Genomic DNA, 24069 nt, shown 5'->3' on the forward strand with positions numbered 1-24069 from the left:
TTGTTAAAGCCACGATCCTGGCTAGGCTGGATTATTGCAACAGCCTCCTGTTAGGTGCTAACAAATCTGTGATAAATAGCCTCCAATGCACCATGAATGCAGCAGCTCACACTTTATTTGCATTGCCTAAGTACAGCTTGGTCTCAGGGTTGCTGCGCCGACTCCACTGGCTTAACGTGGAGCAAAGAGCCAGGCTCGAATTACTTTGTGTCATTCATAAAGTTTTGACGGGCTCAAGCCCGGAGATCCTTGGAAACTTGGGTCACCATTATGTTCCCTCTCGTGCTCTGTGCTCTGCAGATCTTCATCAGATGCGGGTGCCTCGCTTCCGTAGAGCCAGAGCTGGAGGCCACTCTGTCAACGTGTTAGCTCCTACTCTATGGAAGTCATTGCCTCCCGCTATCAGGAACATTCCTAATCTCTTGGTGTTTAGAAAGGCAGTAAAGACATGGCTATTTCAGTAGCTCACTCTTCTCTCTCCCTGCTCTTTAGCGCAGGGACGTCGCTTTGCTGGGACAGCCATGTGCTTTATAAATCACATAACATAACATGTTTTGATTGGATGAGTTGTATCATTCCACCACAAATATAAGGACTTTGCATATGAGTGCACACAGGACTATTTTCTCTCCCTCTCTCCCTTCTTGCTTTTAAATTACCCCACTCCCTAACTCCTCTGCTCAGTTTATTTAAATGTTTGCATCTCTCCCCTCATACTTTGCCCCATTTGCTCTCTCCCTCTCTTTTTATTTTTATTTTTTACAGAGTTTTATATAGCTCACACTTGACCCGAAGATATCTGGTATTAGAGCACTTTACATAGCACCAGTTGCATTACACGAGGACACATTCATTTTTTTGTTAGGCACCGGGAGATTAAGTGATATGCTCAGAATCACAGGATGTTCAGCGTCATTGCCGAGACTTGAACACAGTTCCCCAGATTCGAGGTTGACCGCCCTAGCCGTTAGGCCAACTCCTCTTCCAATCTCCCAACTCTCTCTCCCTCCCTCTCTCTCTTTGCTCTCCCTGCTGCCTCACCTATTTCTGGTCCCACACTTCCTTTATTTAAATAGTACACCATCAGCACTCACTTGCTCCCCTTTGCACTCTTCCTGCCGTCCTCCTCTCTTGTATCAAAAGTAACATCTGTAAATGGTTTCTAAATTATTCCAAGAAGACATACATGCCGGCCATCTTGGCATGTGTTTTCTTAAAACGAATACAAATCATTCTGAGATGGAATTTGTGCTTGTGGAAGTGTGAGATCACACATGATGACCATCTTGGAATGCTCTTTCTTTTACATTTTTAGATGGCTGCCTTCTTTCAATGGTTTTGTCGTAAGCAAGGACAAACCTAAAAATCAGTTAAACCAGTAGCTTAGAAGGCAATCAACAATACATTGACCCAAAGAACATAAAGTCAAATACAAACACATTCAGTAAGTTACTTTCAAATATATCCTAATTTATTCGTCATTTTTTATTTTAACAATATATTTCGAACAGTCACATACAGTACACAGTCTATTCATCATTTAAATAGAGCTGATATTAACAAATCATTTTTCCAATCCCAATATATGACCTTAGTCATATTTACATTCATGAACTCCTAAATAGGCCAGAGGATCTTTGACCTCAAATATCATTTGCCGTTATACCTGAGGTGAGCAGTAAATACTTTTGTTAAACTGTCGGTCGTGGTTTGTGCCAGTAAACTCGCCATTTAGATTGACTTTTTTTCGCAGTAGGGTTTGAATTATCCAAATCGTTTTTAATTCTAAATAAACATCAGGTAATGCAGCAGGGCGGCATCTTCCAAAAAACAGCTTCTCATGTTTGTGATGCAGAGATCATATTGGGGTTGCAAGAGAACAAAAGTATTCCCTTTCCTTCCAGCAGGCCTACCCTACTCACACTGGAACCAAAATATGCTGTTTCTAACCCCCCATCTATGAAGATGCAGTGTTGTGGCTTCGCTCTCCCCTACCGTCCTCACTGTAGCACAAGCTGAAAATGAAAATAAGAGCCTTTTTTTCTTTCTATGCAGGTTTCAAATAAATGATTTTACATTCCTCCTTTTGCATATAAAATAAATACAATATAAAATAATTTCATTAACCAGATTAAAATACTGTTCAACATTTAAACCACGAGCACTTATGCTCTTGTGTATGACATAACAGCATAGTCACCATTTAAAAGTGTGTCCTGACTTAAATAAAGTACCAGTGCTTTCCAAATCCCATAATAAATTAGAATGTTCCTTAATCCTACTTTTGTACTCAGGAATTCAGTATGACATCTAAGATAACACGTTTCACTAGCATTTGTAAACAGTTGTAAAAGTTTTTTTTTGTTTTATTGCAGTTCGGTATAGCAAGAACTTTAACTAACGGCAAAAAGTGTGCTATACATGAGCATCAGCTTGCATTACAAAAGGTCAGATTTTTTGTTAGACCCAGTGAGATAAAGAGATTTGCCCGGAAACACAGAATGTTGAGTGACGTTGAGACTCCAACCTGATTCCTTATTGATCGGCCTTATTTATCGATACTAATCGGCCCAATAGGATGGCCGGTGGATCGCCCCTGCCGGGCCCGCCTGGCGGGGGTGATCCGCCCGCCATCCTTGCAGCAAAGACTCCCTCCCCCCCCATATTATTATGGCTGGGGGGTGAAATGAAATGAAATGAAAACCGTTTTTATTAAGCGCTAACAGCTGCCCTGAGGCGTCCAGGCGCTAAAAAAACTACCATCAGTACTCTAAGAGGAAAAGAGGAAGATCAGGGGGACCCTATTGGTTGAAAAGAAAGGTTTTAAGCTGCTTGCGAAAACTCGACAAGTTGGAGTCTGCTCTAAGATGAAGCGGTAAGGTGTTCCATATTTTCGGGGCTTTATAAGCGAAGGATCGACCTCCCGCCCTTGCCCTATAAATCCTCGGGACTTGAGCTAAGAAGGCATGTGAAGAGCGGAGGGCTTTGGTAGGTTGATATGGCGATACCAGGGAGTGGCTGATTTCTGGGCCTGATTTTCAATAAGCCTGATATGCAATGCACATAGTTTTAAATTTGACTCTCTCTTTGATGGGGAGCCAGTGCAATGTTCTTAGGCCAGGTTGTATTGAGGTTCTACGTGGGGTGCCAAGCAGTGTGCGAGCTGTACAGTTTTGAGTGCGCTGCAGTTTTTGTAGAGTGTACTCCGGTGCCCCCAGGTACAGAGCATTGTTAAAATCAAGGCGAGATTGAATTAAGCCTTGTATGACTATCTGTCTGGCCTCAAAGGGAAGAAGTGGAAGGATTTTTCTTACCATCCTCAAGAGGCCAAAACAGGTCGCAGAGACTTTGGTTGCCTGCGCGTCGAAGGTCAACGATTTATCCATCCGCACCCCTAGGCTTTTGATGTTGTCTCTAGGGGTGGGGGCTGTGCCCATGCTCAGAGGCCATAACAACTCCAGGGTGGAGCGAGTTGAAGGGCCAAGGAGCATTAGCTCCGTTTTATCATCATTGAGCTTCAGACACGACTTAGTCATCCAACTCTTGACCTGTTCCAAGCAAGTTGTTAAGTTGGACTGCGGTAGCGGGTTGCTCTTTTGCACAAGAGAGACCACTAGCTGGGTGTCGTCCGCATAGGTAACGATGTTGATACCATGCGGACGCACAATTCCAGCCAGCGGTCTCATATAGGCATTGAAGAGCGTAGGGCTCAGTGAAGAGCCCTGCGGAACCCCACATCCCAGAGGCTTGCTTGAAGAGACCGATGTGCCTTCAAAGACCTGGAAGGTTCGGTCAGATAGAAAAGACCTGAGCCAAACCAGGGCTTCTCCCGAAATTCCCATCTCGAGGAGGCGGTTTAAGAGTATTTTATGATTAACCGTATCAAAGGCGGCGCTCAGATCAAGGAGGATCACTGCCACTGACCCTCCCTGATCGAGTATCCGCCTTGTCTCTCCTGTCACAGCCAGCAAAGCTGTCTCCGTGCCGTGTTTTGGGCAGAAGCCTGTCTGGGAAGTGTCGAGCATATGGTTGTGCGTCGGACAGAAAGATCATCCGCCGCTTTTCCGCCCGGTCGACAAGCGGAGCGGAAAATGGTTCAATATGGTGGCGGTGTCTGTTAGACACCGCCAGCCATACTACTATATGGGCGGAAACATGCCAATGCCGCCACGGAAAGGCATGCAGAGTTTGCTTGAGGGGGTCCGTTGCGGGCCCCCAGTGACTCTGGGGGATGGGGGTGCACATGGGGGGTACCTATGGTACCTCCCTGCATTGCAATGTACAACGTTGTGCATTGAAAGGCACAACCTGCCTTTCTGGCATTGAGGCAGGTGGTGCTTTCAGCACCACCCGCCGCAATGTAACAAATGCGCCATGCGCCTGCCAGTGTGGTTGGCGCATCCTAATTGGGAGTGCGGGACCGCCGTACCTTCAACGGGTGGTCCCGTTTCCCGAGGGTATGGCAGCGTACAAAGTCTGCCCGCCATACTAATGACCCCCTAAGATTTTACACTGTATTTGTGTTACAAAAGTGACGCAAATTGGCGTATAATCTTTCTTTTCTGATTTACTTTCCAGCACTAAACTCGTTTAGCGCTGGAAATAACTAACCCTGGGCGAAGCACTACGCTACGCTCGCGGAGTTTGCGAAGTTTTCGCAACTTCGCACTACGCGAGCTGCACGTAGCACAGTGCGAACATGCGTAGTGCAGCGTAGCGTAGTGCAGCGGTCATTTTTTGCTTGTTCACGGTCCTGAACGTCATGTTCGCGACCGCGAGCAAGCAAAATGACATTCTCAACGCGAGGAGGTCAGGTTTCTCATTTTTGAGTGGTTGCGCATGCTCGCGACCGCTCTCAATGAGAAACAACCTGTTCGCGTTGAGAAAGCTGCTGCTCGAGTAATAATCTACTCGAGCAGCAGAAAACTACAGCTCGCACTGTGCAAGATGCCGTTTTCAATGCTTGCACAGTGCCGGTTGCTTGTCCGCACTGTGCAATCATTGAAAACGCATCTTGCACAGTGCGAACATGCTACTACGCAGCTCGCGTAGTGCTACGCGAAGTTCGCGTAGTGCGAAGTGCACTTCGCGTAGCTTCGCATAGCGCTACTTCGCGAACTACGCCCACCCTTAGAAATAACATCAAAGTAACGCAAAGCAGGGCATAGAGCTGCTTTTCATTACTTAGCACCACCCGGGGTTTCTGGCACAAAACACAATTTACTTAATAAAGTAGATCGGGTGTAGCATTAGAAAACTGCACCCTTTTGAAGTTGGGGCAAGTATAGCACACATACAAAGAGGGGAAATGGTTTAAATCAGTCTATGCATAGAATTTTGCACTGGAAGGGTACCCTTCCAGTACAAAACCCATCCTAGACTCACAGAGACACCCTTGCACCCTGGCGCAAAGGTATCTCAGTGGCACACAGCAGATGATTTCAGCGCTAGTGCCAGGAAAAGGGGAAGGAAGTGCAATATTGCAGTATATTTGGCGCTCTCCTCCTCTCCCCTTTTCACGCTGCGCAGCATTTGCGCCTGCTGCACTGCGCTGCATGAAAAAGTAGTAAATCTGCTTCGAGTTTTTTATATCATGCTACGATAATATCATAGTAAAAATATGGGTGACCAAAATATCAATGAGGCAAGTAAATAAAATAGGTATAGTTTTATTCAGCGTAACTCCACTTATATGGTTCTTGACGTACGTAGATGTGGAGTTCTGAATAGTAAATCAATACTTATCAATATTTGGTCATCAATATTTGTGCTCCAATACTATTTTTAAAACCTCAAAATGTTGATGTGTTCAAAACAAGAGTTATGCACATTTTTTTAATCACACATGTTAAGTTTTGTAAAGTTCCCAATAATTGAAGTCGCCAAAATGTTTGCTTTCCCTTCTACTTCACCCAAGGTGATTTTACCGGCACCTGTCGTAGCATGCTATTTTCTTGCCAAAGTTAATATTGCATGAAACTCAATGTGCCATTTTCTCGTGAGTTTATTGTGAAACTGGATGTGCTACGTTGTTCTTGTGACTTCGAAACGGAATGGGTGGCTCAGAGAGCAACATAATTAAATAAATGCACTTGCAAACAGAAAGGATGTTTTATTCTGGTGCCAAAATACTTTTTTTTCAGGTGTTGGAAAGATTTTCTGCAGAAAATGGCGAGCATATTTTCCAAAAGCATCACAAAAGTTCTGATTTCGAGGCAGTGAGACAATGCAATGAATGGAGGTATTTGGGAAACTTGCCCAAATTGCTCCGAAAATGAGGATTTTGATGTAAACCCAAGCCTAAAATATTGTCCTACCTGTCTTAAAAAAACTAACAACCCTGTGACACAGCTGTTAAGTAGGAGAAATGTTTTTATTTCTCTTAACATTTCATACGTTGCATGTGTGCCTCACTTTATAGCACACGTTCACAGTGTGAAATGTATTAAAGTGTGTCTAATTATAAGATTTGTATCACAAGGTTACCCTTGCTGTACTAAACCTCTGCTAGATATTACAACACTTTGCAATGATGTGTGCGTGCCGCTAGGCAGTTTGTGTTTACACCAGCACGAGGCAGGAGAGTAGCAGGAGGCCATATTTTGAAAATATGGCTCTGTGCTGCTCGCTGCCAAGTACAAAAGCGAGAGGGTGCGGCGTAACGGCCAGAGCTGCTCACTTTAGCGTTGGAGACCTAGGATCGAGTATCGACATCACCTAAACAGTCTGTAAATCTGGGCAAATCACTTAATCTCCCAGTGCCTAGTATTATTTACAACTCAGTGTAACAGCTTTGGTTGCTGCGCTATGTTGCACAATATTGAATAAATCTACCCCTGAGAGTCAAAGCATGCTTTGAAGATGAAGAAAAGAAAATGCCAATCTCTTCTGCGTTGGTGCAGCACAAAGAATCGGATCATGATACAGCCTCTATTTTTTTTATGTATGGATACTTGTAGCATGATTGAAAAGAAAATGAAAACTGTAAAGAAAACTGCAACTTTAAAAGTATTTTTAAGAAAGATATAGGCAAAACGTGTTCCAGAATTTCTCAAATTCACAGCATTCGGTGTTAAGGTAGTGCAGTTAGATAGTCAGCATACCATGGTACTGTCTACAAATTGAACATAAATGTAGACTCGAAGTAACTGAGCTGATGCTACTACTATGAAGTAGCTCCCATAATCCATCCTGCTATAGATAAAATAACAAAATTTTGTTCTGAAAACAAAATTGGAGAATGTTAAAAAAACATTATTTAAAATACTTGTTACCATTCCCAGGCCTGCTGAGCTAAGTATGCAGGCATGCTACATGCCTGAAAACTGAATATCCTCCCCAATCAGTAGCTACGCACAATCAACCTCTGGTTAAGGTTTTTTTGCCAGAAGAGGTGAAAGGTCAGCAGGGATGCCAATCCATTCTGGAAGGAATGCTGCATCATAGTGGAAAAGTTTGAGGAATGGCGAATCAGGCAAAGTGTAGTTGTCAAGGTAGATCACCTCCCCGCCCGCAAGGTAACCTGCCCAAATTCCAAAGGTGCCGATGGTCATGATGGTGTGGTTGCAGTGGGCGAGGAGGGCAAAGTCCTTCCCCGGTGATGACTCATTGCTGTCACCAGAGAAGTAGACATCGCCTCTGGAGCTGTTAATATTTTCCTTGCACCACTGCATCCCGTTGCTTGTCACCACAAACACAGGCTCCTCGTATTTGTCTCGAAAATATGTCATAGCCTTGTCTAAGTAGCCTTTATGAGCTACTACACCTTTCCAGGCGTTGGGCATTGTTATAAGATAGTCTCCTCTTCGAACATGGACCCCAATGTAAGTTACATTCTTCCGGGAGCCTTTTAACTTCTCCAAGTACTGATTGGTCTCCTCTATGATATAGTCATGGAATGTGAACTCTCTGAGGATCTCATCTCGAATGTGATGGTAGAAGGTCCAAGAGCAGGGATAGCCAGCCAACCTCACATACTTCCCATTGATGTTCTTGTACTCCTCAGACATCCAGTCATGTAGCCAATAATTGTTCCACTTTATTTTGTTGACCACACTTTGGTGCATCTGTGGCAGGCGTATCTTGAAAATCGGAGCTAGCCAGTTGAACATTTCTGGCAATATGTAAGCTGGATGTCCGTTGAGTTTGGCCAAAGCATATAGCGCTGCATACTCGCCCATTTGATTTCCTAGACGACCAATGGAATTCACAGTCCATGCCCCATCAGCGAGGAGATGCAACTCATTCGGTAAAGTACTAGGTTCCTCATGGAAGCCGTGAACAGGGTGGGAGGAGTATGCAGTTGTCCATTGACTCAGCTTATGGTAGTAAAAAGACACAAAGAAAATCGCAAGAAGAGCAGCAAAAGTCACGATGAAAAAGAAAGTCTTCCTCCTGGTGCTTCTGGTCACTTGTTGATTCAAATTGATCTTCATTGTTTGACCTAGACAAAAAGAAATGATTGATAATGAGTTGTCTTCATCCAAGAAATAAAATTCACTTGCAACTGTTGCTCTTGCCTATAATGTACTGGGTCTCTTGTATGTTGCTCAGTGCAAAGATAGAGATGTGTGCCCTTCTAACAGGCCCATAGTCTGTGTATGTGTGTATACCTGAGAGCTTGGAGAATGTCTGTGGGCCCATGTGGTAATGAATGAGTCCAGAGTTGGAAGCTCAGTCTTACTGACTCATAAAACAGCATTTGTGACCCTTTCTGATTCTTAAACTTCCAAACGGGAAATATTTTTTTTATTCAGTTAATTTAATGAATAAGAGCCTGTTTTTTTTTTTTATAAAAGATTTCCCATTTGGCAATACAAATGTAGGAACGTAAGTCTGCTGTCCTTTGCAGGCCTCCATCCCTACATTTCAGGTAACATGTATTAGACAGGTCATCTTGCAACCTCCTGTGAATAGACTGTTTAGAATCTGACCAATTAGTAATTGGTTGCATCACAAATTTTATTATTGTTGGCAAGCCCACCAGTGTGAGTTGACACATCTTTAGTTAGTAAATGGGAGTATTACATACGGCCCTTAATCCTCAAAAGTCTTGGACTGGGTGAAACTGCTGCTCTGTTGAATATGTCTGCTTGGGGGCTACTTCTTCTGAAAGAGCACTACAAGTGTTCCACGTACGCTTGAATTATGATACAAAACATATGAATATAATGGGATTATTCAATTGTAATCTATATAATGTAACCTATACAATAAAATATCCCTGAAAATGCTGTATGGGGGGGGGGGTGGCATCACGCAGGAGGACCATACCTTATCTTCGATAAGATCTTTAGATTCTTTCCATTAGCAACGGCAAGTTGTATATTCCCAGTCATCTTGCGGTTAACGCTTTTTACCAAGCTTTTAGACTGGGAAGAATATAAGGGAGTGTTTTTGTGTACATTATCTTTTTTCGTTAAGACAGCTGTCATCATATGGGAAACGCATTGTACTCATATGGGAAACACATTGTAACCCTCCCCCAGAGCATGGACCAAGTACCTGTGTCCTTTCAATGTTTCTCTTGTAGGAACCACTTTTTTCTTTATGTTCAAACATTCCTTGCAAGTGCACAATTCTTCCACTGCTTGTCTTGTGAGAGTTTCTTTTTTCTTTACGTTTAATGAGTCCATTACAGTAGCTCACATCCGGGTTATAGTTTTTTTCAACACTGGACCTTTATTTCTTTAGGCCCATGTATTTTTTTTTGTTGTACTACAAAATGCAACATATGCCTTCATGTTTATGCTCTTGCGTTTTCATTTTTTGTTATTATTAGGTTAGCTTCCTGATGAAGTGATGTGCCCACAATCACAGGATGCTGGCGTGATGCCGGGAGTAGTCAACGAGAAGGTATTGGGAACTTTACATGAGCACCCATTACATTATAAAAGGTCACATACATTTTTTGGGGCACCTTGAAAAGTAAGTACTTTGTGCAAAATCACAGGAGGTTGAATCAATGCTGGAGATCAAACCTGGTTCCATAGGTCCAAAGTCCAAAGATCCAAAGTCAGTAACTCCCTCATGCAGCCTCTGAGCCATAACCCTTCACACAGTTTTATAGAGCTATAATATATGTTGTATTATCTCTCTTTGTCAATGAAAACCTTTACACTAAAATGAATGACAGTGAAGCTAACAGCTGACAAGAGTTACACAGAGTACCACAAACACCACATGTGTAATTGGAATAATGTCATTTTTTAGCTCCTCCCTTTGATTTAGGCTTTTGGGTTGCTTCTATATTTTGGTCTCGCCTAGGTAGTGCATGGGCTGTCTCTTCAAGACATAGTGTATCTAGATACTGGCTTGAAGCACCGCCTATCTTTTTAATTGACTCCCTTACTGTCCTTCATAAATGCCTGATTTTGTTTGGTAAATATGCTTAATAGTCTCTCCTTTGGTCTTTTGTAACCCCCACAATGTTATGTTAAAATTTATTTATTAAGCGCGCGTACGCCAGTGGGCTACATGGCGCTGTCAGAGAAAAACATAACACAAAATAATTCTCTAAAAGTAAGCCTGTTTAAAAAGCCAAGTCTTAAGAGAGTGTCTGAAAGTAAGAAGATCAGGGCTCTGCCTTACAGGCAGAGGAAGAGAGTTCCAAAAGGTAGCTGCAAGATAATCAAAACACTTGCCCCCCCCGACGTTTTTTCTTAAAGGTGGGGACAACCAAAAAACTTTTATGCGCAGAGCGAAGGTGTAATGAAGGATTGTATCTAGAGACAAGTTTCCTAATGAATTTTGGGCCTGTATCCTGTAAAGCTTTAAACATAATACATCCAGTCTTGAACACAACCCTTTGTTTTGCAGGTAACCAATGTAATCCTTCCAGGCCAGGTCTGATATGCTGCCATTTAGATTGTCTGCAAATCAGCCTAGCTGCTTGACAATGTAAATGTAAATGTAAATGTAAATGTAGTATACTTGTAAAGCGCACAGCTGCCCCAGCAACGGGGCGTCCCGGCGCTGTATAACTCTGGGGAACCCGTCCTGGCTTTCCCTGTGGGATGGTCCCTTGCTGGGAGTCCCCAAGGTGGAGCCAGGCATCCCCGGAATTGGTGGGGCCGTTGTGGAGATTAGGCAAGCTAATGCCCAGAGTTGCCGAGTGGAACCCCTGATTAGAGTAAGCACTGAAGCGAGAATTATCGAGTCCGCTGACCAAGGTCCACGACCCTGCCGCGTCGGGAATTGAACCCTGGTCCCAGGCTGACTTCTGCTCTCAGGCCTGCCGCCTCTAACCAGTGAGCCACACTACTCCATGGCTTCCTCTGTTACATGTATCCTTTCACTTGACCTATTATGGCAGCTACTAAAGAAACTTTTTTGTACTTGTCTAAGAGCAGTTCACACATGGGTTCGCTCTGTATTTTCACTCCTCATAATTCTAATCTCGCCGCATTTGCTGTTCATGCAAAGACCAAGATCAAATGGCAGACGTGGTTTCCCCAAGCAAGGCGTTTATTTTAGAATTCATTTTTTATGGCTAGCTCTGTTGTCTGCTCCCTCCCAAAATCCATCCTTCCCTTTTGCTGTGTTTGCTTGTTCACACTGTGTCACCCCCCACCTAGCACAATAAGAAACAAGATGCCTTTGTACCGTCATGCTCATGAAAGCCTCTAACATTTGCTGAAATGTTTATATATCTCAAACTCAATCTGAAGGTATTTGAGTGCTTTACACCAGGACACATTCATTTTGTGTAGGCACATGAAGATTACGTGATTTGCTGAGAGTCTCAGGATGTTGAGACAGCTTCGAGATTCGAACTAGGTTCCCCTCCTCCAAAGTCGACAACTTTGGCCCTTAGGCTATGGCAGATGAATATGTTTACATTGCTGGCAGTATTATTGCACTGGGTATTAAGAAAACAAGTGCTGATGTAAACTAAAACCTCATATATATTTTTTTTTAATCCAAGCATCTTTTAAAAGTAGCTCCACACGTTACCGCTATAATCATGGATTATTACTATTTTTTTAATTTGAAAAGTTTTCTATAGCAAGAACATGACCACCAAGGGTATCAGAGTGCTTTACAATTTATACATCAAGAAGAATACAAGCGGTAAAAACAGATCAACCAAACAAAAAACAAAGTTAATAGTCTTGTAGAACTGGGAGACCTAGGGAGCCTTGGGAGCTAGGACTCAAACCTGCGAGGGTGTCCTCTATCTCCTTGGAAGCTAGCTTTCTAAGGCAGAAATGTCTTCATCTGTAACAATTTAACTTCCTTTTTGAAAAGGACAGTAGAGGGATTCATTTGACTTCTGTGGGCAAGGAGTACCATATCTTTGGGCAATACCCGAGAAGGCTTGATTGTAGGTTTTTCTTTTCTTTAATTTTTGTGGTTTGAATAGTAAAGTTCTGGCACTTCTAGAGGCTCTCGACCCACCTGAGAGCTCCAGTTTTTGAGTGAGGTACATTGGGGTATTGAAATAAATGGCTTTATGTGCCATACATGCAATTTTTAGTGGTATCCGGTCTTCATATGGGAGCCAGTCAGGGATATCATATCTGGCGAAATATGATTATGTCTTTTAGCGTCTGTTAAGAGCCTTGCAGCAGAATTGAAGGCAGCTCTAAGAGGAGCCGTCTTCGATCTTGGAAGGCCGCAAAGAGTTGCGCTACCAAAATCCAGCTTTAAAATCACTAAGGCTTGCATCGGAGCCTTTAAGTCATGTGAAGGGAGAAAAGGTTTTATTTTCGTTAAGCTGCTGAGTTGGAAGTTCGCTCATTTGGTGAGTGTACTAATGTGCTTCTGCATGCTCAGTCTTTTGTCTAGCATTATTCCCAAAGAGGTTGTGGAATCAACAATGTGTGGTGTTCAATTAAGAGCTGTTAGCTGATTCATCCATTGTTCTATGACTGGAGATTGCTTGGGTGCTCGATTAAGAGGAATTCTTTGTTAAGAGTGTTTAACTTCAGGTTATGTGTCTACCAGCTTTGTGTTTTCAGTAAGACTGAGTTGAGGGACTTGATGTCCTCAGGGGAGGAGATCTTCAGGTAACTTAGGGTATCATCAACATACATGTGATAGTGAATGCTGTATGATTTCAGAATTTCTGTTAAAGGCTCGATGAACAGGTTGATGAGCGTGGGTGAGAACGTGGATCCCTGTGGGAATCCAAGTCTGACCAGAGAAGGAAGAGATCGGAACTGGTTCACCTTGAAGGTTTGGGTTCTGTTGTGGTGGAATGAGGAGAACCAGTTTAGTACAGGCCCAGACAGCCCCATCCTATGCTCCAACAGGTCAATTAGGTTATCATGTTTGACAGTATCAAACGATGAGGAAAGGTCGAGGAGGATCAGTAGGCAAGATTCGTTTTTATCAAGCAGTCTTAGCGCATCATCCACAATGTGAGTGAGTGCAGATTCTGTACTATGACCCTGGCGGAAACCGGATTGAAATTGGTCCAAGTGTTGGAATTGATCAATGTGGTTACACAGTTGGATGTGCACACAATTCTCCAGGAGTTTGCAACGTGGGGATCTTAGAAATTGGGTTGAAGTTGTGTAGGTCAGTGGGATCTGCTGATGGTTCCTTTAGAACTTCTAAAGTGCTGCATTTTTTCATTCCTATTCAAAGCCACAATATATTATGTTACATTGGTAACACTTTGCACATTATTTTTTTTTCATGTTTATGAAAGATTAAAAATGGCTTGATATAATGTATATCATCTCAAAGTATCCGATGGTGAAGTAGCCTGTGGAAAAGGTTTCTTTTCAGGCATGGCCGATACTTTTGATCAGAGGACAAGAATTGAGACGGACTGCTGCCAGCTGAGGTTAACCTGCAAAGCATCCTCCCTGGCTCCTCTCAGAGATATAATTTTGCATGCATAAGTATTATTGCATTCCTGAGAGAACGGCGGAAATTCGCAGATATCCGCGTGAGCTGGTTAAAGTTGAAGGAGCCACCAAATCCTCAGCATAAAGGGATAAGGGCTTAGGGACGGCTGCCAAAACACTTTCCTGCTTCCTGAAGCTCTCTGCAGCCACATTCTACGACATTAGCTCTTTCCTGATCTTGTGGTGAATAAGAGCATGCTGACCAGGGATGTTGCACAAGAGCAAGAGTTCTGCCAGCACTGTACTTTAAACTCCTATTACCCTGGGGAATTAAATTATTTCAGATCACTGATTCTGCCCTAGTTCCTATGGGTGTATTAGAGTTTTAGGCAGGGCTCTTGCAATAATAAAATGTTATTTAATTTTTTTCAGATATATTCTTGCATTTCTATCACAAAGGTACTCCGGCCAGTGACAATTATTAGGCTTGGCAATAGGGGCTGGCTTTATTTATAAGCACCATTTCAGGCACTTAACATGGCTTAACGCTTCCTTGTAAATAAGGTCCCCTTTCACACTATGCTTAGCGTGAAAGGGGTGGGCAGTGGATGTTGTGGTGGGCTTTCCACCGAAACACCCATTCTTTTTTACACTGCCCCCTATGTACAATGGTGTCGTACAGAGGAGGCAGCGCCAAAATTAAGACCAGGTCTTAAGTTGGGGAAACGAGAGAAATGCATTATTTCTCCTCGTTTTTGCTTTTCCATGTGTGCTACCTTGTGCAGCACACATGGAAAAAACAAAATGCCATGGATTATTTATGTAGCGAAAGGTCATCCTTCCTCTACATAAACAATCTTAAAAAGAAAAAAGGCCATTTTGTGACTTTCATGTGTGCTGCATTAAGCAGCACACATGGAAAAAGCAAAAACGAGGATGGTTTATGTGCAGGAAGGGACACCTTCCTACACATCAACAATACTACTCTGCACGCAGACACCCTTGCACAAGGGTGGTGCAAAGGTGCCTGCTTTGGCGCTACACTGCAAAGTGCAGCACCATCACGGGGGGAAACACAAGGCTGCACCATATCTTTGTAAATATGGTGCAGCCTTGTGTTTCAGAAGTGGCAGATAGAGACTTTCATCCAGTAAGGCTAATGCCTCACTCTGCCACTTCCTTGCAAATATCCCCTTTGGTTTCAAAGTTGGAAGCTCTGGCCGCAACAACGCATCTCTAACACCATGGGGCATAGGTACGAGCCCCCTGTCGCCACCACAACGTCACTTTTACTGACGCTGTGGTGGCGATAGGGGCTTAGCCTTATTTACAAGGCAGCGTTTAAGCCACTTAACATGGCTTAACGCTGCCTTGTAAAAAAGGCTCCCTTTCACACTATTGCTAGCATGAAAGGGGTGGGCAGTGGGTGTTGCGGTGGGCGTTCCACTGCAACACCCATTGTTTTTGATGCTGCCCCCTATGTACAAGGGTGGCTTACGTAGAAGGCAGCACCAAAATTAAGACCAGGGAAAACCTGGTCTTAAGTTGGCGAAACAAGGAGAAATGCATTAGTTCTCCTGGTTTTTGCTTTTATCCATGTGTGCTGCCTTGTGGCAAAAGGGCATTTCAAGATTGTTTATGTAGAGGAAGGGTGACCTTCCTACACATCAACAAAGCGCCCGTGCACGCAGACACCCTAGTGCAAGGGTGCTTGTGTTGGTGCAACACTGCTAAGTGTAGCGCCATCGCAGTTGGAAACAAAAGGCTGCACTATATCGTAAATATGGTGCAGCCTTGTGTTTCAGAAGTGGTGGAGAGAGGCGTGAAGCCAGGAAGGCTAACACCTCTCCCCGCCACTTCCTTGTAAATTCCCCCCGCCCTGCGTTTCAAACACCGTATCTCCCTCCTTCAGCTTCTGAGCCAAAATCCTCTTCACAGTATTACTGTTATGACATATGTTCCTTTCCTTTATCTCTCTCTTTGATGCCAAAACAAATACCTGCTAGTCAATGAAGTGCCTTTTATTATCATTATTACAGTCAAGCTGAGCCTTTACGAGGGTTACAAAAAGTGCCACCCCAATGATTTGACGATCACTGATACATCATAAACTCCGCACTGTTATTTCGCCCTAAATAGCTCTAAAAAAAAGTTATTTTTAATGTGACATTTTAATTGCAAACAACAAATTCAGTGGTTCAAAGAAGTTTCACACATTTGTGTTACCTTCATACAATGCCTGCGACTTCACGAGTTCCTCTTACAGCACATTACTTCTTCGAATCACATTCATTATTCGTATCTCACCTTTACTGTATGCTGTCTATTGAACTGATTTAATTTTACACATTCATGTCATCTTCTTTCGGGTGCTGCATCTTTACTTTCAGTTATCATGCCTCTCTGACTGTTGACGTATTTCTTAGCCACTTCTTTCCAAAAACGTTGCCTTCACGGCTATACCTACAGAGCCGGAACTTCGGGACTCTTCCCTCGCGCCCCGATATTCTGGGTTGCCCCCTCTCTCCAGCCCCCGCCTTTGTTCCGGTTTTGGGGTTTTCTTCATAAACCTCCTTCTTCCCCTTTACACATTTTGTATTTTTTTGCTCATCCTACTCATAACACACATGCTTTACATACTTTTCACACGTTTGATTATGTTCTTTCTCATGGCCTGTTGGGTTCTTTCCACAGCCGAAGCTTTCTTTTTCAGAAAACATTCCCTGCAACCGCCTCTCTGGACAGCTTCAACCGTACACAGGATTAACATTAGGCCAGCGCTTTAATCTACGCTGCTTATTATGTTATTTTTTTTATATCATATGCGTGTCTTTTAGGTTTTAATATTTCCTAAATTATGTTTTTATATGTGCACGTTCAATCGGTTGCTTTTACTGTCCGTTTAATTACAGTTTCCTGACCATGTCAGGGCACTTTTTTTCAACATATTTAGACATGCTGCACAGCCACAATTCTGTACAACACAGCTAAAATAAATACGCAAATCCAAAAGCTTTTTCATAGTAAAGACCTAGTGGCTTTGAAAATGTTTGTTTCATTTTGGAGTCCAAACAATTGCTCTCCTATTCCTGATCCTGTATAGAGCTGATCCTCTTGATGTATTGTAGAAGATAGTAGAGAAATAGCCATTTCTTTTACACTTGAAGCATTGCTTTTCGATGGATGGACAGCTATTATACTGGCTGCGTGGGGGCCTGATCCACACCACAAACTCTATGATACAAATTGGAATTAGCTCTATTCTTGTCCTTGGCCTTAGAACTATGTGGATCAGTTAAAACTTGACTTTTGATGGCATAAACCTCGTTAGCTGGTGTATGTAAATCTCCTACTACCCTGAAATAACTGCGGGGCATATTATCAAGAACGGAGTTAAAATTATCACCGCTTTAGCTGCAGGAAACTGCTGCTAAAGCGGCAATAATGGGCTTGATAATATGCCGCAGAGAATTCCCATAGTAGCCCATGTTCACCAGAACCTGGGCTTCTATGGGAATTCACAGGGGCATAATATCAAGCCCCTTATCGCCGCTTTAGCAGCAGTCTCCTGCCGCTAAAGCGGCGATAATTTTAACTCAGTTTCTTGATAATATGCCCCTTAGGGCCATATTAGCAAGAAGCTCGTTAAAATTATTGCTGTTTTAGCAGCAGAAAACGGCGATAATGGGCTTGCTAATATGCGTTATAGAATTCCAACAGAAGCCCAGGTTAGATGTCCTGCACATCTAACCTGGGCTTCTATTGGAGTTCCATAACGCATATTAGCAAGCTCATTATCGCTGTTTTAGCAGCAGTTTCCTGCCGCTAAAATGGCAATCATTTTAATGAGCTTCTTGCTAATATGCCCCTTAGAGAGACTTCTGTATTTTTATCAATATCAACAGTTTCTTGGAGTGTCAAAATTCTGTCCCTTAGAATCTGTTCTCTACTATTTTATTGAAACAATGTACTACAGTTTAATCTCTTTTACAGAAATCCAATGCCACATCAAATTCACATTATATAATGTAGATACACATAAAGCTGGCAAATAAGAATCATTAGGTTCATTAGAAAGCTGAACTTTGGTATAAAAGGAATGTTTCTCTATCACAATAAGGGATTCATCCGTAAAATGTACATTAAGGCAGTAAATAGTTTCTGTATATTCATTTTAATCCAAAACTACCGTGCACTTGGGTGATGGACACTTAGGTAGGGTCACTGTCCAGAGTTGAGGTCACAAAAGTATTACACTTACCAACAAAAATATGCGGTGCTTTTATAATGAATAAAACTGCTTCCAGTAACAGCTTGAACAGAAAGCCTTCCCTCGCCTAGCCACAATTTATGGTAAATAGCAAAGATATACAGCCCGTTCCTTCCTTCTCAGTTGCCAGTGGAAGAGGCGGAATTATGCTATCTTGCACTGCCTGAAGAAAGAAGGAGTGACTGCCTTGCCGAGCATCACCGCGATTTCTTTAGTACAGCCAAAAGCTGAGCCACAGTGCTGGAGGCAGCCGTGATCCTGGCCCTCTGGATACACTGGAAGAAGAGGAGGAGCAAGGGGACCACCTGCTAAGGGGAGGCTGGAGAATCAAGGGGACCCCATGCTAAGGGGAAGCTAGAGAGACAAGGGGACCCCGTGCTAAGGGGAGGCTGGAGAGGCAAGGGGACCCCCTGCTAAGGGGAGGTTGGAGAGGCAAGGGGACCCTGCTAATGGGAGGCTAGAGAGACAAGGGGACCCTGTGCTAAGGGGAGGCTAGAGAGGCAAGCAGACTTCCTGCTAAAGGGAGGCTGGAGAGGCAAGGGGACCCTCTGCTAAGGGGAGGCTGGAGAGGCAAGGGGACCTCCTGCTAAGGGAGGCTAGAGAGACAAGGGGACCCTCTGCTAAGGGGAGGCTGGAGAGGCAAGGGGACCCCTGCTAAAGGGAAGCCTGGAGAATCAAGGGGACCCCAAGCTAAAGGGAGGCTGGAGAGGCTGGAGAGGCAAGGCGACCCCCTGCTAGGAGGAAGCTGGAAAGGCAAGGGGACCCCCTGCTAAGAGGAGGCTGGAGAGGGAAGGGGACCGCCTGCTAAGGGGAGGCTGGAGAGGTAAGGGGCCCCCGGCCAAGGGGAGGCTGGAGAGGGAAGGGGACCCCCTGCTCAGAGGAGGCTAGAGAGGCAAGGGGACCCCCTCTTATGGGAGGCTGAAGAGAGTCTCAGAGGCCTGCATGAAGGGACACCGTTGGAACACCAAGGATGGTGGTAGGTGCTAAGGGCCAGAATTGCCTGCAAAATCCAAAAAAAGCAGGAGTTACAGCTGATAGTTATTCCTTTAATAATCCTCAACATAATAACTGCACCGCCGATAACAGTTCAGAATTTCATGTGTCACACTAGGAGTTGGGCTTTGAAACATAAGTGGCGCAAGTACACTTTGTAGGGCAACATACTTAAAGAAGAGAAACAATGAATGCAACATTTTGCTCAAGCTACTATTTTGGGCTTGGCTATGGGGGACTATGGTTGTGAAGAGTAGTAGCTCTGTGGATCTTATCACAAGCATAATCACTCAGTTAGTTAGGGCTAAGGAGATCATTTAATATTTTGTGAAGTTGTTTTGGTCCCCCTCGGCAAGCTTTTCTTTTTTTCAGAAATAAACCTTCCTCGGAGCCTGGTGTTTCTCCCACATCTAAACGGAGATGGTGGTATATAAGTGAAACACGTTTGATGGAACCGAACCCCTACTAATTCACTGGAAGGCTCCCGAGAACACTGGCAAGCCATGAGTCAAACTAATTGGCTGCCACGCCCATGGAAGAATCCAGAAAGAGGTAATAGTTGTTCAATATGATTTCACAACCAGAGAGATTACGTTTGGGCAAGGGTACTAAGCTAAGCTATGCATAGAAGTGAGAGCAGGATACTAAAAGGAGTGGGGAACTCAATTTGAAAATATAGAGAAATGATCCGACCAGGCTAATGGAGAGAAAAAAAGAAAGGCAGCTTGGTTGGGAGAAGACATCAGATCAAGAGTGTGCCCTGCTTCACGTGTAGGGCAATTACAAGTTAGGACAGACCAAGAGCAGTGCATGAGTCTACAAGACTAACGCTGTCAGGTGCAGTGCCTAAGTCTAGCTGTAATCCCCAACAATAAATTTCATGGCACCCCCTCCCTTTTTCAAAGCATGATGAGTGTCTGTCACTGAGCGAAGGTCGGCCTGAGAGACACTCATCATGTCAGCATCAGACAGCCAGGTGCTTTACATTCACTAATGTGTTGGCACCTGGCAACATTAACCAAGCCTTTCTAGACTGAGGATCTCACAACCCTGAGAGCTGTGAAATCATCAGCCCAGAAAAGCCCTGCGAGGTCTTCTCCCTTATGACAGGGAGAGCGACCAAAAGAGTCATCCCTTGGTACTTCTCGTTTAAGCTCTGAAGTGCAGAGTGCTGATAGTCTATCAATGACGTCTTATCAATGATGCCTTTTCGCAGAGTGGGAAGGGGTCAGCAAATCTCACTGACCCAAAACCTCTCTGTGATTAGTAAGGGAAGGTCCTCCTCTCATTGGCTGACCCATAACAAGGTTAGCCAATGAGAAGAGGCAGTGGGATCTTCAGTTTTTTTACTATCCTCACAAATCCTCCATCTCCTTCAGGTACTTTTTTTGCTTCTTCCTCCTGCCACCCGCTGGCGCTACCTTTACCGCTGTAGCCTTGTAACTGCTTATTGAACATTTGGGCCCATGCGTGTATGTATCAATATATTTGTATTTGCGTGTGTGAAAATAAGTGTGCTACTGTGTGTATTTATGGGCTTGTGAATGGTTGGTGTAAATACGTATGCATGCTTGTGAACAAATGGGTGTGAGTGAGCCTGCTTGTTGATGGATAGATGTGAGTATGTGTGTGCACTTGTGAATGGATCGGTAAGCAAGTGTGCTTGTGGATGTGTAGCTAAGCGTATGTGCGCTCTTGTGAGTGAGTTGGTGGAAGAAGTGTGTGCACATGTGTGCCATACAATTGCTGCTCCACTATTCCTAAAAATTACAATCCACTACTGAATGTAAGTGTACACTGTAAGTGAGTTAGAAAATCAGAGATGGGTGTGGCTTGTGCGCCGGAGGGAATGGTCGCCGCTCTGGGGAGCTCCGAGAGAGCGTAGAGCGACTAGACCGTTCCGGGCTGTCATCGCGGCTTAGAGAACTCAAGACTCTCTCCACGAGAGAATATCTCCAGCATGCACTGGCACCGAAACGGAGACGTGGGGTAAATGCCCATGGTGTTTTTCAGCCTCTTGTTATCGGAAGCGACTCTCAGTAAAGTCTCGGCCGCCATTTTGTGTTTAGCGGCTCACTGTGCGTCCAGCGACGGTTTTTTCTCTTGTTTTTTCTGCCTCAAATAAGTCTGCAGCAATGACAACATTTATGCTTTGTTTCATCATTGTGGAAATGTAGCTCGCTGGAAAGTCGGCTGTTTTTTCCTCATATGGGTAGTTTTTCTTCGTGTCTCCTCAGCATGACTTGTTGCCTCACTGGCCTCCATTTTAGTTTTTGATGCCTCCTCCTCACCACTCGTATTTCATTGTGCTCACTACAATTTCAGATGTGCTGGCACTCTTTTCTTCTTGTTTCAGACTGGGCAAGTGCTTGGATGGATGAAAATTTTATTTTGGTGCAAATTAGCTGATTTTTTCGCTTATTCTCCATTGTTTTCAGCATTTTCTATGACACCATTAGTCCTTTTACTCGCCTGATATTATTTCTACTCTCTTGTACTCTTGGTTACGATGGCTCACTCTCAGCGCAGCAACTCACAGCAAATGTCCTGTAGTTGAGTGCCACTTCAAGATGTTAGTCCATTAAGTGTGCTACAGGATGATGTGGAAGAATTGAGTACTGATTCGTTTGGAGTAAAAGGTTCTTCTTCTACTACTGCCCGCCTGAACTCTAAAACTAGTTCCAAGATACCTGCCACATCAGGTAAACGGGTGAAGGCGAATCCTCCTTCTCCCCCTACTATCTCCTCCTCTGTCTCCATGGAACTGCTTCTTGAAGAAATACGGGCACTCAAACCATTAATGATTGAAACAAATGCTCGCCGCCAGAGTCTTGAGGACAAATGGACTCATACGGAGCTATAGGTTGCTGATCTGGAAAGGAAGGTTACTACTATACAGGTCATTACAGATCAAGTTCCTGGAATGCAGAAAGAAATACAGTCCCTTAAACAACAGGTTGAAAATTTGGAAAACCGCAATAGACGCAATAACCTCTGTATTTACGGCCTTGCAGAAGGTCTTGAGGGGCCTAATCCTATCTCCTTTTTTCAATCCTTTCTGCCAACACTTCTTGGTCTCCCATCTTCTCCTTCATTGAATATTCAACGTGCACATCGCCTCGGTCAACTTTCACGTTCTTCAAGTTTCTCATCATCTCCGACGAAACCTCAAGGTGTTATCCTGTATTTCCTAGAGTATACAGACTTAATTAAAGTTATTCAAGCAGCCACACAGAAGGGGAAGATTACTTGGAATGATTCCATTCTCTTTTTTGCTCAGGACTATGCTAAAACCACTGCGAACTTTTTGGGACATGAGACCTGCTCTTCGCTCCCTGAATGCACGCTATGGACTTTTCCATCTCTGTCTGTTCAAAGTGACTTACAATAATAAAACTACAAATTATGAAGACCCTGCCCTGCTTTAACGTTTCCTCAATTCCTGCAGAGATGATTCTATGGACACTCCCCAATTAAAACTGAGCTGTTTGTCTCATTATATTTGCCGCCTTTTGTTGCTGCGTTTTGTCATGTCTTGAGATACCCTCCTAATGTTTTCATTTTCTTTTTATTAGGTGCGGTCTTGTGATCCCTTTGATGTATGACTTCTTCATTTTGTGCCCGGAGGCTTTATCTCCCCTTGCCGCGTCCTCTTGGAGTCTTCTGTTTTGTGTGTTCCTCCCCCTATGTGGTTCCTGCACCCTCACTCTCATTGTCTTTCTGTGTTATGTCTTTTTGGTATTTTTATACTTTTTCATATATTGTTTATCATGTTTTCTATATCTGTTGCGTGCTTTCTTCTTTTTTGTTCTTCTTACTTTTCTTATCTCCTCCTTTCTTGTCCCCCTTTTCTCCCCTCTTTCCTATTAATTTCATTTACTCTGGATGACAGTTTACTCTTTTCTACTTCATTTCTCTTTCTAATTTATCTCTCTTTTCCTCAGATACCTCCTTCCCTATCTCTCTTTTTTCTCTTTTTCTTCTTTCTTTCTTCTTTCCATTTTTCTATATTTCACAGTACTTTTCTTTTTCTCCTTTTTCTCATCTTCTCACTCCTGATTTTCTCACATACTCATCTTTTCTCTATTTTCTTTTCATCTCATTCAAAATTCCTGCATCTTCATAATGTTTATACAAAGTTCCTGCATTTTCATATTGTTTATCTAACAATAGTTCATGCTTTACTTGATGGATGTCTGTTTTTCTGTTCTCATAACAATTGCATATGTTTTGTTGTTAATGATTTATCTTTAGAGTTGTAACATGGAACGTTAAAGGAGTTAACAATCCTATAAAAAGGCAACGCGTGTTACCTCACTTGGCTAGGTTAAATATTGATATTGCTTTTCTTCAAGAAACTCATTTATCAGAAGTGGTAGCAGCCAAATTGAAAAGAGGTTGGGTTGGTCAAGTTTTTTCTTCCCCTGCTTTAGGAAAGAAAAATGGCTCCTCTATATTGTGTCATAAAAAACACCAGCCTTCAGTCATGCATCAGGAATGTGATCCTGATGGTCGTTGGGTAATTAGTAAATTACTTATTGACCAAATTCCTTTAGTGTTATTCAACGTTTTTGCACCAGTTCATATTGATAATAAGTTTTGGACTCAAATTTCTGATAAACTTATGTTCAATGATGATTATGTTATTTTTGGAGGTGATTGTAATCAGATTCTAGACCCTATTTTAGATAGACGTTCCTCTGTGAAATTCGCCAATACTAAAATGCACTCACAATTTACTTCTGCCATATGGAGCACAGCTCTAATTGACATTTGGAGGCTTTGTAATCCTGATATTCAGGAATATACCCCTCTCTCAACTTGTCTCGCATGCAGAGATTAGCTCGATCCTTATATCAGATCATGCCTCAGTTTTTGTTGCTTTTGATTTGCTTCCTTTCTCACCTAACGCTGGTAGATTGCGTTTTAATAATACTCTACTATCAGATCCCAATTTCACAAGCCAATTCACCTCTTTTGCTTCTGAATTCTTCTCTATTAATTCCA

The 24069-nt window shown here is 43.2% G+C and overlaps 1 protein-coding gene across 1 annotated transcript in view; it reads right to left on the reverse strand.

The window, feature by feature from the left end:
- Window positions 1-1462: 1462 nt before the first annotated feature.
- The window catches only part of LOC144770496 (galactoside alpha-(1,2)-fucosyltransferase 2-like), a 448347-nt gene continuing 425740 nt past the window's right edge, over window positions 1463-24069 (reverse strand). The window contains exon 2 of the mRNA XM_078655053.1: window positions 1463-8443. Coding sequence (XP_078511179.1) covers window positions 7371-8435 — 1065 coding nt within the window. The 5' untranslated portion in view covers window positions 8436-8443 and the 3' untranslated portion in view covers window positions 1463-7370. The remainder of the gene's footprint in view (window positions 8444-24069) is intronic.

The sequence above is a fragment of the Lissotriton helveticus genome, chromosome 7, assembly GCF_964261635.1.
Source record: "Lissotriton helveticus chromosome 7, aLisHel1.1, whole genome shotgun sequence".
In the NCBI taxonomy this organism is placed as follows: Eukaryota; Metazoa; Chordata; class Amphibia; order Caudata; family Salamandridae; genus Lissotriton; species Lissotriton helveticus.